The following is a 16,524-nucleotide window of genomic DNA, read 5'->3' on the forward strand; positions in this document are numbered from 1 at the left end:
TGTTATCTTACATTTACTCAGACTAAAGCTTCCTGGGTTTGGGTAATACAAGCTAGGACCAGAGCTTAATTTCCTTCTCATACTGAGTAGGAAGCTACTTTTACTAATGAAATCATTAACCTAAGATGTAAAAATTGATTAATAGGTAAGAGTTTTTGTAGTTGGTATTGAGAATTTTATGTTTGTTGTCTATCTTTTTTTTTTTTTGAGAGAGAGAGAAAGAGAAGAGAAGAGGCAATCATCCAATATTTAATCCTTTGAACACTGTTCAGGATTTCAGTTGTAACCTCAGATTACAGTGCACCTCCTAGTGTAGTACAAACAACCTCATTGACAAGAGCTCTTGCTGGGGGACTATCTACTGAGATGCAGGGCATTGCAACACGAGCCTTAAAATGAAATCAGATCTTCTGAATGTGACCACATAATATGCTTTATTTACCTTTTTTGACTTTCCCCTCTGGTTTTTCATGACTTGTAACTGTAAGAACCTCTTATCTCAGCAGCCATTTATCAGAACTAATACTCTTTTGAGCTTGTCAGTAATGCTCATAACTAGTTACAGCAATTACTGTTAGACAAAATAAGGTCCTTCTTTACTAGTTTCTGAGTAGGACACTTCTCATTTCCAACATTCAATTTTAAAATCAACCTAGTGGTGCACCGTTTTGCATAGAATTTCAAAGTTCACAAGAAAAGGATCTACTCTACAACATAAGACTTAAGAAGCCACATAATACAACCATATTAAAAACCGCAGCTCTAACACAGTCTCTACTCTGTATCTGCTTCAGCTGTCTTTTATTCATATTTCAAATTTTATAGGCTTCATTTACTAATGTGAAAGTCCTGATGAGATTCAGCAAAGGAAATGGGAAGGTGGAAGGCTATAAACTATTTTAGCTACTGGTAGATGCTTAGTGAAACATTAAGGAATGATCAGATATATTCTAAAAGTTTATATCATTCACATTATTCTACCATTGAGATTAGATAAGAAAATGAATTCTGTACTCTCTTGCTGGGCATATGAACAAACAACGGAAATGTCAAAACAATGTATCTCTTCCAATTCATTTTACATACTTTAATTCATAGAAAACTACAGAAGACCACATAGGAAATTCCTGCAGGATTAACCTAAAGAGGGTTGAACAGGATGATTCAAACTCTTCTAAATATGTAGCAAGCCAAATATTCTCTGATTATCTTTAGCCTTATATCAGTCTTTCTACTTTGAAAAGGCTGTAGACTTCCATAGCTGGAAGAAATTGTGTGTCTGACTATCTCCTTGGAAACACAAAGCCTTTTAGCTGAACAGGTTAACTCTATATGTTGTTAAAATATATTCAGAAAAAGAGAAGAGTGAGCTCTCTCCTACCAAGCCAACAGACAAGGAACAATGAAAGCCTGATTTCTAAAGATATTAGCATTAATGAGGAAACAGAGGTTCTTTTCATTTTAATTTGTGAAAGCAGATTTAGTTTCTCAAATCTTCAGTGTGAAATACAAAAATCAACACCAAAATTCCTACAGAGAGGCTAGTTTTCATTTCCCTGTGTTTTTGTTTTTGACACCTTTACAAGATCAGGTGATGCTTCTGGCTTAAGTCCTGTCTCATTGAAGTCTGTATTCTTATTTCTTCATGTTCCACTTCCACATTACATTTAAAAACATAAGACACTTAGCAGGAATCTTATTGCTATTTAATTACTCTGTTTTGTGTTTAGAAAAGAATCTGATAAGCATTTGTGATAAGCAAATTGTGATAAGTAACTTCCTGTAGAAAAAAAACATTACTATTCTCTTTGATGGGAAAACTTGTAAGGTGGTACTGGCATAATTCTTATACAAATACATATTCATACACGTGAGTGCTCACATAGAAACAAGTATGATTATGTATGTGGAAATGTGTTCATCATGCAAAAACATAGTCCAAATAAAGGATATAAACAAGACTCAAACACAAGAGAAGTGACTGAAAAGAATTCTTGATCTTGAATTTCTTGGAGAAAGGCCAGACTGTAATTAGATTTTATGAACACAATTTTCAAAGAGTTTTCCATAACTGCAATACAAAAACTAATGCAGGTTTGCACACCAAAATTGTATTTGGCCTGATTTGTTTAATAATATCTAAACCAAAAATCTGTACTGTCTAAACTCTCTAGAGCAAGAACCACAAAACTAAGTTTCATGCAGCTGAAAAATCTATCTGCAATCCCATTTCATTCTAAGCAAATTTAAACACCCAAATTAAGATTTTTAAAACATACCAAAATTTAATGCTATTATTTGCTGTTTAAAAATATATTCTCTTTACTTACCAGTTTTTAATATCTTGTGAAACAGTGATAAATCATATTCCAGATAACAAAAATAAATAATGAGTTACAACGGTAGATGCTGTTGTTTTTTTTTTTGTTTTGTTTTGTTTTGTTTTTTCTTTAAGTGAAATCATTCTAACCCAGAGATTTAGAATGAAATTTGGCTTTAAAAACATTATGGCGTTTTTCCGCGTGGAAGCAAATTCCTCATGCAACACTGAGTTTGCCAGATGCCCAGTGACCCATCAGGCAGCAAGAGCAGCCAACGCACAGCACTATGAGGAAGTGACTGTCAGCCAATGAGGGCCCACCACACCACCTATGCAGCGGCTGCAGACTGTGTATGGAAGCTCTACCAGACCAGCAGCATTATATTGTAGAATTTGAAATGAATATTGGTGGTGATAATGCTACCACTGCTAAAAGCCAACCCCCAACTTGTTTCTATATGTAAAATAAATTAGACAACTAAATTACCACTTTTATCGTACAAGCGCAGTCAAGAACTGAAAGAGTGCAATGACGACCAAGTGGAAGAAAAGCTATATAAAGAGAAATCAGCGCATAGCATTTTAAGATATTTTTGTGCAGCCTGTGTTCCTTTAACAGTATTATTCGGTGCTTTAATCTTTTCAGATCTTTACATGAAGGGTTTTCAAGAGGGAAAGAAGAATGATAGACCCAGAATCCATCTATTGAATTGCCTTTTCTCATCTGAAATGCAGCCTCTAAAGAAACCCCACAATCCCCTCATCCTGCCCCTTCTCACTCTACAGCATATTTATTATCAGATCAACTCAAACTACTAATTAAGTTAAATTTGACTGCTAAATAGCTCCCAATGAGCCAATTTATCCAAGGTAGTATGAGCTCATATTCATTTCTCCTTATATCTCACCAGATGTTATTAATTAAATTCTAGTCACTTCAAACTGCAAGTCTGAAAGAATTGCCATTAGGCAAACACTTCTACACTGTATTTAACAGTGTGTTTGGATGCTACTTTACTGTAATCAATAGTAATCTGGATATAAGTAGATATGGTGATAGTTATATCATTTTAGAATTTGCAAGATGAGAGGAATGTGAAATGTTCACATTTCTTGAATGCAAAAAGCTCTGTCATAAATACACACAGTGCTGAACTGATTTTGATGGATTATTCTCTAAAGAAAAAGCCTTGTCTCTGAAGGGGTCAATATACCTTTTCAGGGAAGATCAGAGCAGCAGCAAGTGATTTTTCCCTCTGCAACAACTCCTCTCACCTGTCTGTTGTGGTAGGGTGAGAGTTGGAGTGATGCTTGCAATCTGCTTCCTCACTACCCACCCTCTACCCATATGTGTGGAGTATCTGCAGGCTGATGTTTCGGAAACCAGTAGGTCTCTGCTGTGCAAAGACTACCACTACAAATAGGTATTAGAATGAAAGTGTATTTTCCACTCCCTTACACTTCTGCACAAATATACTGCATTTCATAAGTCATAAGCATTGCAGCAGAAAGTTCAAAGAAATCTTCATTATAGATAATGAATAATGTTATTGCATATTGAAGTCTTGCAATCGGAGGCAAAGAAAATAGCCTTCTTGGTATATTTCTTAGCCCCAGATAGAACTAGATTTATCACTCCTGAAACCTACTATGCCTTCTCAAATTTCAGCCATCACAGTACGGGTAAGAGGAATGAAAATCTTGTGTGCTGAAATATTTATTTGTCCCATGTTTCAGGGAAAGTGTGAAGAAAATCTGCCTACTTCTAAGAAAGCAGAATTCTTACATTTTTAGTAATACACTTCCAATATGTTATCTCCTGCAGAGCCAGTTGGTATGCATATTGAGTGAGCGTTCAGTGTATGAACTTCTGCTTTCCTTTAAACTGTACTGAATTACAAAGGCCATTTATGAGAACCGATAGATGCAGCAAAGAACAAACAAAGAATAAACAATGCTCATTTCATGTATATCATAACAATTATCATTTTTTCTCCAAAGGAAGAGCTCAACAAGAACATAAGAAGAGGAGCCCTAACACCTTGACAAATTAATATTAATATTAATTATATTATATAACTAATATTATATATTATAACTGAAATTATATATTATATAACTATATTATATTATGAATGCTTTTAAGGTCATCTACTAGCTCATTTTTTTTTCACAACCAACTTCTGAAAGGTTATTTTCTTTTTTTCATTAATGTAATTTAACTGTAAGTCCATAACAATGATTAGACCTTCATGCTGTCCTCGTTCGATGAGGGCTGAGGAAAAACGAATGCTGTACCCTTTAATGAGTCACCTATTGAATTCACAGCTCACCTGCTGATTTTAATTTATGTGATAATTTACAAAACAAAACACTTCATGGCTTTCATCTATAAACTGCATGAAAGCATGTAATACGTTTTGTTGGACTTGGTACTGTGGTTTGTGAGCAGTTTCTAGCTTCCTATCTAAATGTAAATTGCTTATGCAAACAGCTTATTAAAAGGGAAGTGAAATGAAATCCTTAAGCTCTTGCTTAAGGAATATGTTTATTACAGTTTTACTTTTTAAAAAAGTGAAAACAATACTATTAATTACTGTCTATATTTTAAATGTATCATAATTTCAATTTCCTAAAAGATACAAATTAATTTCAGCTTAAGAGAAGTGAATCCTCCTCCTCCTCAACTCACGTTAATTACAGCATTTAAAGTCATAAACAAAAAAGCTTAGAATCTACGTATATGAAGGAGATTTGGACACTGAAAAATATGATAGGTATATGCTGCAGGTTTGTAAGTCAGTCTAATCAGCAGTTCATATATATGATCCTCTGAACAAATTCATCAAGAGTAGTTCTTAGTCTTAGAATTCCTTTGTTTTGATCTAGCAACACATACAGCCATCTTATGTAGATTTAATTGGGCACCCTGAGGTTGCCCAGATACGTACACAATCTTCTTGGAAGAAAAGTACTAAAGCATCCTGACACTCATTAGCTACTGAGAAGCTACACTGAGGAAAATTGTTTATCCAATTTTATGTAGTGATTTTGGGAATAATTTTTACCAGTAATTTACAAACTGAGTAAAAGAAACCTGGTTTATGTAAATTTGCAAATCCCACTGTGATTCCTGACAACTGATGGAACGAAAAGGAAAGAAAACTACCAGTGACACTGAAAAGCAATTTGCATGAATTCTGGTCAAATGGAAAGAAGTTAATAGATGTGGCATATACTTGCCTTGTAAACTGTAGATTTCTCCAACGCTGTTCTGCCGGGTGATATGATGCCAGTATGCACTACGAGGAAGTGAGATCGACTTGGATAATGTCATTGGTTCAGACAGACTGGTCTGGAGCTAAAAAATAAAGCAAACATAAGGGGAAGATCACACATAACCGTACTTCATAGATAATTCTAAAAACTATAAATTGAACCAATGTCATTATGAAGACACTATTCTAACATTCTATCAATTCTATCCTCCTAACAGGAGGAATGTAAATTTTATTAAAGACAGCTCTGTTTCCAAAACACATCTGAAATGAAATACAAAAGAAAGACAACACTAAGCTACAAGAAAAAAAGAATTACAGAGATGTTGTATGCTGATAATCTTTTTGGATACACCTTTGTTTCTTATGCTTTCTCTCTTTAAAAGAAAAGAGAATTTATCTGTAAAATTTGTGTATCTCTGGCTTTAAAGAATATAAAATACAATAGATAATTTGTATCTAATAAATCAATATGACTCTGTGGAGCATGCCATTTCTTTAGGAGACATCTGGAACACCAGAAGGCTCAATTACACAGAAAGATTTAGAGTGGAAACCTCCTTAATTTCAGGAGTAGGACCAGGATGGTTGTCTGAAAGAGTATGCCCAGAAACCCACATTTTCAGAGTCCAGCTACACAGCAAAATGTATTCAAGGCCTGCATCATTTACTGTAGGATAATGATTAACTCCGAGGAAATCCTCATTCAGAAACATAATGCAAAATTCAAAAATCCATTTTCATCTGTACCATGATGTTCAGTAATATTAATAAAGAATTATAAATAATAAATATTAATAAAAAGTCTCTCTCCTTTAGAAATAGAATCCAAAAATCTTCAATTATTTCATTTTTAAGCACTGATACACATTGATGTGTGGCAGATATGTAATTACTTTAGTTATTGTTTTCTTGAGAATTGTCATCAGAATTACCCCCTTTCTACAGCTAATGTCCTCTCAGCTCATGTATAGCCAATATTCTATTCCATTTGTCAGTGGTGCAGATAATCACTACAAGCTATACAATACGAAGAAAAGAGCACAAAGAAACATTTTGATCATTAAGTTCAAAAGCTTTACAATTCTGTTTTGAGGAGACATGAATTTAAGTTTTGCAATGTGGAGAACTTCCTTTATTGTGAAGATCAAGGCAATATCAAACCTTCTGAGAATTACTCTCTAAGTTATGATACTGTCTTACTACAGCACTGGTAACAGGAGTAACTTTGTTGTAACAATAAATAATAAATAAAAATCATTAAAGCATCATGTAACAGGGATGATTTATTCATAGTTTGTTCACTTAAAAGGTAAATTTGAGTTTAAGGCAATAGCCAAAACTATTGTTATTATGCATTATATACAAATTCCAGGAAAGAGAATCACTTTGACTACGGTTTATTGTCTCAAAGCTAAATCCGTGGAATAAACAGAAGTAGTTAAAGTCCTATGATTATTCCTGATCATAGGTGATTAGTTCCTGCCTGATCTGACCAACAAGGATGCAGAGCAGCTATACATAATAATAATAATAATAATAAAATCATTCTTACTATAAATTAGGAACTACTGTAGTACATTGTGAGCATCCACAATGCTTTGTTTCCTCAGATTCTCTAATTAAAGAACTTTTAAGATCACCTTTTGAGTAAGAAGTATCGAAATATGCAAGCAATTGTAGGGCCAGGTGAACTAGATTTCCTTGGGGACAGCACAGAGAGAAAAAACAATTTATCTTTTTTGAAAATATCATCCTCAGAAAACAAAGGAAAAACGAACTCCTCCAATCTTCTAAATGCATTATTATCTTTGTTATGAAACTGAGAACTGAAAATATAAATATGAATTGAAAACCTTATAATCTTATCTATGATAGAATGGATGACAATTTAATTGTACATTATTTCATCCATAAAGTTATTCTAAATAATTGTTAGATCATTATTAACCACAGTCTCTCTTTTGAAACTTTTTTTTATCAGTAAAAACCAACACTATGGGTCAAATGCACGTGATAATGATAGAAGGCTGACTCCTACAAACTGCTGTTTGCAAAATTATTCCTGCTTTATGTAGAGAACATCTTATGTGATAGACTGTGGGTGTTTTAAGTAAAAACTTGAAACCAAGAGGAAGAAAATAGGCATATAAACATACATACAATCAATTACTTGTATGCTATCAAATAGCTTTTTGCTATGTAAATGACTACAGGTTAAACAAGACTACAGAGATCTAGTGTTTCAGAATACCTTTTCCACAAGAGTAAATAAACTTCTGTTAGTTAACGTTAAAAATAAACAATTTGCAGGTTATGGAAGATGAACCATAATTGTTAACTTGTTACATAATTAGTCACTCAGGTTTGAGACTTCTGGTGCTTCAGACCAGTGGAGGGATTACTCTGGGTAAGTTTAGAGACTATCCTAGATATTCTTCTTCCCCTTCATCTTCTTTTTAACAAATCAAATCAAACCAGAATTGTTCTTAGAATTTTTCTGATTTAGCTAACTCAGAGAACATTTCCTTATGGAAAAACAAAGTAAACAACCTTTCATTTTTTCCTTTTCTCTAAACATATAGACCGTTAGTTTCTACACAATCTATTTCTGTCCTTAATTTAACATAAATACAGCAATTCAAAAATATTTTAGAAAATTACATCATCTTTCTCCTTAGGCTTATTTTCAAATTACAAAACTAAATCAACAGCTCTAAGTATGGAGGCCAATGTTCTGTTTTTGCTTCCAACCCTTCCTCATGAGCTGGCAAAACATGTTCACATGCATTAGCATTAAGTGGTCAGAAAGGATCCATAACAGCAGAGATAGCAAATCACACAGAAGAAGTAAACACTTTTCCCTATGAATGAACAGTCCTTAATCCTTGCTAACTAGGTGTAGAAATATAAAGGAAAGTAGAAGCTACATACCAAATCAAGCTCGCTAATATAATAATGTAGCATTAACTAAAGCATGCATCCAGAATGATTTTGCTACAAATATTTCTCAATTCAAGTTAGACTTCAAGAAATGATAAGCATAATCTAGACTTTCTTGCTCACCTTGTGGGGGAGAAAACTAGGTTGCAATTAGAATGTGGGAGGAAAACAGAAATGTATACATCAAAAAAACACTAACTCAGATATTTTTTGTGGGAACATTATAAAAAATCCATCTCTGAAACTTTTATTATCTAACATGAAATCTGAAGTACTTAGGTTTCCTCTAGATTCTTACTTTCTAGTTTCTTACTTAGTTTTTTAGAATCTTTTTTTTTTTTATAAGAAACATTTCACATGTTGGACACTACATTTCTTTCTTGATTATCCAAAAAAAGTTGTATGAAGTTTACCTTTGCCAGTGACAACTTTCTAATCCTTAAAGGACTATTTGATTGAAATAAAAATGAAAAAAAATCTGTATTCTGTAAGTTGATCTCCATATTTTTCATTATTGTTCTTTCATGAACAATAAGTACTTAAGTACTAATTTTTTGTTTTAATTCCCACAGAGCAACTCCACTAACTTAAACCCATTTGTTACTCTGATGTCAATGATTAATACAGTTCCAAGAATGGAGCTCGAGCTATGAGTTGTGATTTGTTTAGCATATTATTCTCTAATTTTCTGTTTGTATTAGAGAAGTCAAAACCCAGAAAGTGACAGGAAATAGGTCTGGCTTGGGGAGAAAAACAGATCAACATACAGTTCAATCAAATTTTTAGCCTGTAATAAAGACAGTTTGTTTTTTACAAACATGCTTTGGAAAGAGGTTAGAAAAAGACTGGCTCATTTCACTTTCTCATTAGTCTTTAAAAATAGCAAGATAACCGTGTCACAGAAGAACTAACAAGAACTGCAATCTAGAAATATGAATATTATTACTTAGATATTTTTCTTTACAACACCAAAGAAGGTTTCTCTGTGTATTATGATTTGAAGAAGAAAATGACTGGAGTCAAGAAATAGATTTCACTTCAAGTGTCTTTGTATAAGTTGATGGTAGAATAGCCTGGACTTGTCTCACTGGCATTCACAGAGAGACAAATTATTGCAATTTAAAAATCACACAGTCTAGAAGGTAGCATCTAATGAGCATAAGTTAGGGCACAAGCAAGAGGGAAGAAGTAAAACACTTTTTTTTTTTTAAATGAATTTTATGTAACAGCCAGGAAACAGGTGTCATGTTTGCATTTTTGCAAAGCAGACACTATTGTACCATGTTAATCTTGTGTATTATGGCACAGATCTGTTCTACATAAACCAGTTACCATCCTGAACTGTGAAGCAGATTATTCCTTCTAAGTATAGTCATTTGCCTATGTTTCTGTTGAAATTATTTTGCTGTTGCAAACAATTTATTCAACTTGTCTTTTAAAATTCTTTTCGAATTCTGTCTCTCCACTCACCTTATTTAATCTGGTCTTACAAAATCTGAAGTTCAATAATTATGCAGTATCTTGATCCAGGACTGGTCCAATCAGAATATTATGTTCTTTGGTGATCTGTTATTAATCTATGGCTACAATTTTCCTATAATTCTTTGTTCACAATCACTCAGCTTGCTTACAAAATAGTCATGCCTTTTTTGGACTCAGATCATAACTTAAACATATCCATTATTAATATAAATACAGATATTAGCATACTATTTCTTTTCTACATACTCCTTTATCTTTCTTTTTATATTTGTATCCAGCTTGCTGTTCATGACACAATACTGGCAAAGAACCTCAAATATATAATCTCATAAGTCTTCTGGAAAGACTTACAGAAAAGCTAGCTGTGAAAGTCATTTCGGTAACTTCAACCTTTATAAAATATTTCTAGCAGTTAGGTTTTCAGTAACAATTCTAACCTTGCAAGGACTTTTTACAGAATTTCTTAATCAATTATGGAGGAAAAAATCTCAAAATAATAACATCACTTTGCAGTGCCAAGCTGGATGATGATTAGTCTTTGGCTGTGGAATAATATTATATATATGAATAATAATGCAATGGGGAAAGAAAAGCATTCTGAAGGGAAATTCAGTGGGACTGATACTTTTTTTTTTTCTAATCTCTTTGGCCATGCTATAAAGAAAGAATTGGGACATTTTGCTCCTTTTCTGGCAGAAGAGATTTTTTTTTTCTTTTCTTTTTTCCTTTCAACTAAAAGGAGCTCATAATAGATCACTTTGTTGTCTGATAGAATGGATTAATGTTGGACAAAAGTAGCTGGATTTTATAGTGTGCTGAGATTATATTTGCTGAATGTCAGTAAAGTGTGTGTCCTCCCATTTCTGTTACAAAATTCTGTCCTTCTTTCTTTCTTTTATCATTCACAGAAACTACTAATTACTGTGAGAGCAGAAGGTCAAGTTATTGAACATTTAGAAAGATTGAGCTATTTTATTATAGCTAAGCCATATTTGAACTATTTCATCATTTTTTATTGCATAAAACCATTTACTAATAACACAGGAGATGATACTGCCATGATCAGAGTTGAGACTACTTCAAGCTTGACTACACAGTACACAGTATACCTATATAGCGTACCTATACAGTAGGTTTTAGTGAAAACAAATATAACTAAATGTTAGGAATCTCTATCAAATAGAAGCAGTTACTAGCAGGTTTAGCTAATGTATGTATGTATTTTTAATAGAGTTTCTACAAATTCTATTGCATAGACATTATTTGCAGATATTGATTGCTTTTTCTGTCATCATGATATGAGAGCTTTTATCAACATTGCTGCTGGATGACACAAAATAAAAGATTTTTGCAGACAGAATTTTTGGGATAAGACTGTGTGTAACTATAAAATAATTTCTCTAAGCAGCTGCACCTAGGACAGAATCTCCAGGATTAAAAAGTAAAAATATCCTTGGGTATTTGAAAGTGGTTTGTAGTGATATACTTAAAAGTATGACTACTTCCAGATGGAAAATGAAGAGGATCAGAGAAAAAAAAAAAAAAAAAACACTTAAAAACAAAATCCAAAATAACACCACCTCCCTGTGTATTTTCTTCAAGTCAAAAAAAATGGAAATGAATCATAGTCCTAGAACAATTCATCATATTGACTCATGAATGCTTAATGGAAGGCAGGTGGCATATAATGCATTGATATAGATCTGCTTGAACTATGTTTTATTAGCTTAACCTTCAAAGATATGTTCCAGGGGTCATTCATCTCAAGAAGCTCATTACAGAAACGTTCATTTACAGCTTTGTCTGATTTCATAAACAAGTAAATTATGTGCATCATTATGAATGTTAGTCAGTGATATAAAAAACCACGACAGTGTTGGGAGGGCTAGGAAGAATTGTGGTCTTTATTCAATAAATAAGTTAGAAGTAGAATAATCGAGTAGAGCAGATGCATTCCAGCTAGTAAAGGGACTAGAGGAAAGCCAATGCCTCTCGTATGTTGTAGAAGGTGAAGAAGGAGGACCTGTAGGCTGTTCAGCCTTACTTCAATCTCTGGGAAGCTAAACTTGGAAAACATTTTCAGGCACATAAAGGACAAGAATATGATTGTGAGTAGTCAGTATGAATTCACCACAAGATAGACAAGCTGCACCAACCTGATAACCATACCTGATGAAATGATTGGCTTGGTAGACAAGAGAACAGTAGATTCAGTAAGGCTTTTGACACTGTCTTCAATAAAACCCTTGTAGACAAGCTGATGAAGTATGGGGTGAATATGCAGACAATGAATTGGATTGAAAACTCACTGAACAGGGCCCGAAGAGTGGTGATCAGCAGCAGGAAATCTATTTGGAGGCTGGTAAATACTGGTGTGCTAGAGAAGTCAATACTGGGTCCAGCTCTGTCCAGCAGTGATCTGGATGAAGTAGCAGAGTGCACCCTCAGCAGGTTTGCTGATGACACAAAACCTGGAGGAGTGGCTGATATACCAAAGAGCTGTGCTGCTATCCAGAGCCCTGTCAGGCTGCAGAAATTGGCTGACAGGGACATCATGAAGTTCAACGAGAACTTGAATGTGAGGAGGAACACCTTGTGCACCAGTATATACTGGGGGCTGCCCAGCTAGAAAGCAGCTTTGCATACAAGATCCTGTGGGTCCTGGTGGACATAAAGTTAAATGGGCCCTGGCTACAAAGCAGTTTAAGTGACTTCTGGGAAAAGTGTTGCCAGAAGGTCAAGGGAGGTGATCCTTCCCCTCAGCATACATGAGGCCACACATGAAGTAGTTAGTAATCAGTTCTGGGTTTCTCAGTACAAGAGATACGTGGAACTACTTGAGAATCGAGCAAAGTTAAATGCAGTAGTTGGAGATGTCTAACAGACTGCCTATAGCAATATGTTTTCTCTGGATATCAGCCTCAGATTTATGGTATTCTAGAAGGTTTGCTTCCATGAGATGTGTCAAAATAAAGTTAGTAATAGTGAGGTTTGCTATCAGGGCCAACTTATATAGTCTTGTCCTCCTTCCTTTTTCTTTTTTTAGGTGTCCTTGCTCTGCTGGGTATCCCTCTCTCTGACAAAGCTGCTCATGTCTGACCTCAACCTGATACGCTTCAGAGAAGATTTCAAAGCATGTGATTTTTTTTCATTATATTACTTGCCAAAAGGTATGACATATCTTAAAGAAGAATTTGAAACACTCGAAGTCTTCAGTGTTTTACTTGAGAGTACTGGAAGGACAGCCTTTCTGAGTTTATAGAAGTTGCTATGGTCAATTTTAGAAGTGGTATGGTAAAAGTTATGGCATCAAAAATGTCCCTTTGTGGAGAACTACTTAGAAAAATCTCCCTAGTGTGCTGCAAGAAATGTGAACTAAGAATGTCCCCATTTGGATAAACATTACGATACTAACTTGGGGGCTGAAAATTGGGAATTTTAAGGACTATGTACATATTTTGGCAACAAAACATGGAGTTATTTGTGTTTCAAACTTTCTAATAAAGCAAATGCCACAAAACTTTGCTTAAGATATTTTTTTTATAGTCAAAAACTGATGAGTTGTTTCCAGTAGTTTCCTTCAGCTTCTTCATTCATTTCAGTATATAGAAACTGATGGTACCAATGAATTTTAATAAAATGACAGAGAATTTTCTGAATACTTGCTAAAACAAAAAATATCAATGTTTTGCCATGAATATTCCTTATTAAGCTTATGAGTGCATGACTCCAGCATTCAGTAACACATGGAGATCATATCATGATTGACATAATTCTTGATATTACTAAATCTTAAAATTGTAATCATCAATCATTCAAAAGTAATTCACATCCCTCTGAATAAATATATATAATGTATCCTTGGAAAAAAGACAAGACTATCCAAATGACAGTCCAAATTTTTGCATATGAAACAGGTTAGCAAAATTTTTGCTTCCTTACTGATGCTAGTTTAATAATGTGACAGAAATAGCTGCAAATTAGGAAACCAATTTGGAAACAGAGCGGTGTGTGTAAATGGCTGTATTTCTCAAAATATTTGCATCAGTCTAATAATCCTACAATTGGCAAATTTTCCATTGAATTTCATTTTCAGACAATAACTCTCCAGTTGTTTTTTTTTTTTTCACTTTCCCATGGCATAAATTGCTTGTTCTGGTAGAGGTTGTACTTGCCTGTTCTCACTGACTGGAAGCTATGCTAAGGCAAATGGAAGGCAGGGAGGTGATATGGGAGAACCAAAATTAGCTTCACCAAGGGCAAATCCTGCTTAATCAATAGACAAGGGAAGAGCCACTGATGTCACCTATCTCGACTTCAGTAAGGCCTTTGACACAGTACGCCACCACATCCTTCCCTCCAAATTGGAAAGATATGGATTTGATGGGTGGACTGTTCAATGGATGAAGAGTTGGCTGCAGGACTGAGTCCAGAGAGTGGTGGTCAGTAGTTCAGTGTTTGGATGGAGATTGATTATGAGTGGTGTCTCACAGAGGTCGGTGTTTGGACCAAAACTCTTTGACATCTTCATCAGTGACACTGACAGTGAGATGTAGTCAATACACCAGAGGGATGGGATGCCATCCAGAGGGACTTAGGCTTAAACAGTGGGCTCAAGTGAACCTCATGAGGTTCAACAAATCCAGATGCAAGATCTTGCACTAGGTTGAAGCAAGCCCCATTACCAATAAAAGCTGGGGAATGAAAGGATTAAGCACCACCCTGCTGAAAAAACCTGGGGGTACTGGTGGATGGGAAGTTGGACATGAGACAGTAATGTGGCCTTGTAACCCAGAAAGCCAACCATATCCTGGGCCACATTAAAAGAAGCATGGCCAGCAGGTGGAAGGAGGTGATCCTGCCCCTCTACCCTTCTCTGGTGAGGTCTTACCTGGAGTAGTGTGTCCAGATGTGGAGTCCTCAGTACAGGAGAGCTATAGACCTGCTGGAGCATGTCCAGCAGAGGGCCACAAAAATGATTCATGCAATGCAACACCTCTCCTCCAAGGACAGGCTGAGAGAGCTGGGGCTGTTCAGCCTGGAGAAGAGAAGGCTGCAAGGTGACCTGATAGCGGCCTTTCAGTATCTAAAAGGAGGCCACAAGAAAGAAGAGGACAGACTCTTTAGCAGGGTCTGTGGTGATAGAACAAGGCAAAATTGTTTCAAGTTCATAGAGGGTAGATTTAGGTTAGATATTAGGAAAAAAAATCTTTTACAGTGAGAGCGGTGAGGCACTGGAACTGGTTGCCCAGATATCTGGTTAATGCCCCATCCGTGGAGACTTTCAAGGTGAGGGTGGATCAGGCCCTGGGCAACCTGATCTGGCTGTGCTGTCTCTGCTCATTGCAGGGGAGTTGGACTAGATGAGAGGTCCCTTCCAGCTCTAAGGATTCTATGATTCTATGATTATATAAATTCAAGCATTCTGAAATTTATTATTGCCATTTAACAGAACAGTTCATTGCCTCTGTGTTGATAAGTTTCAGCTGCAAGATATAAAAAAATAGAGTTATACTTGTTGTCATGGAAATCTGCAACTCAATCTTTTTTTTTTTTCATGTAATACAAAAGGTATGTAAAGATGATCACTGACTAATACATGTGAAACATTAAAAACAAAAACAAAAACACAGAGATTTTGCCAAATCTCTTAGCCAACAGTAACTGAAACTTTTAACACTGTGCCCTACAAGGAAATTATTAAAAGTAAAAGAGAGACCATTACTTCTTTGTTTTTATAAACAAGAATCCATACTGATTTGACAATGAATTTAGAATCATAAACACTGTAAAATCACACATTCAACAACCAGCCAGACGGATCCATATGAATCTTGCCTGGCTACCTTTATAGAATTAGATTCTGACAGACAAAAAAACCTAATGAGACCAGCAGATTTTTACTCTGAGACAGTCACAACTACAAAGTGGTGTATCTTTTCACCATAGCATGAAAAATCCTCATTAAGTTCTTGCTGCTGAATGCTGCAGAACTGAAATATTTTTGAAAACCTTATTTCTGAGTTTTAGATAGGTCAGCACTCCAAAACTTTTTATTATCTTCACTGTTGACAAGGGCAGTGGGACGGATTCCATCCTTGACAAATTTGAGGGTTATATCAAATTAGAGGGAGAAGTCAAAAACTTGTATGGGACAGCTTCCATTCAGGTGGCTGGAATCTACATTCCTGGAGGCATTCTTAACTTGACTGGAGAAGGCGTTGGGCAACTTGATCTAGTTTTGATGCTATCTCAGTTTTGAAGAAAACATTATATCAGCTGACTAACAGACATCCTTTCCAATATCAATTTTTTCTGGTTTGAATATCTGGGAGCTAAAGAGACACGCTATGCCTGTCAGTTAACCTGACATTATTTCACTTACTGTAGTAGCTGCATATCTTTATTCAATATAGTTACTGTAATAAGTGAAATAATGCCAAGTCAGCAGTAAAGAATCTGATCTGTCTGGACTACTGGCTTTTATATTTCTCCTGAACC

The 16,524-nt window shown here is 35.0% G+C and overlaps 1 protein-coding gene across 1 annotated transcript in view; it reads right to left on the bottom strand.

Moving 5' to 3' along the window:
- The window catches only part of DOK6 (docking protein 6), a 256,449-nt gene that overhangs the window by 48,975 nt on the left and 190,950 nt on the right, over window positions 1-16,524 (bottom strand). Inside the window, exon 7 of the mRNA XM_419111.7 lies at window positions 5,564-5,681. Within this exon, the coding sequence (XP_419111.3) occupies window positions 5,564-5,681 (118 nt within the window). The remainder of the gene's footprint in view (window positions 1-5,563; window positions 5,682-16,524) is intronic.

This window comes from Gallus gallus, chromosome 2 (genome assembly GCF_016699485.2).
Source record: "Gallus gallus isolate bGalGal1 chromosome 2, bGalGal1.mat.broiler.GRCg7b, whole genome shotgun sequence".
Taxonomy (NCBI): Eukaryota; Metazoa; Chordata; class Aves; order Galliformes; family Phasianidae; genus Gallus; species Gallus gallus.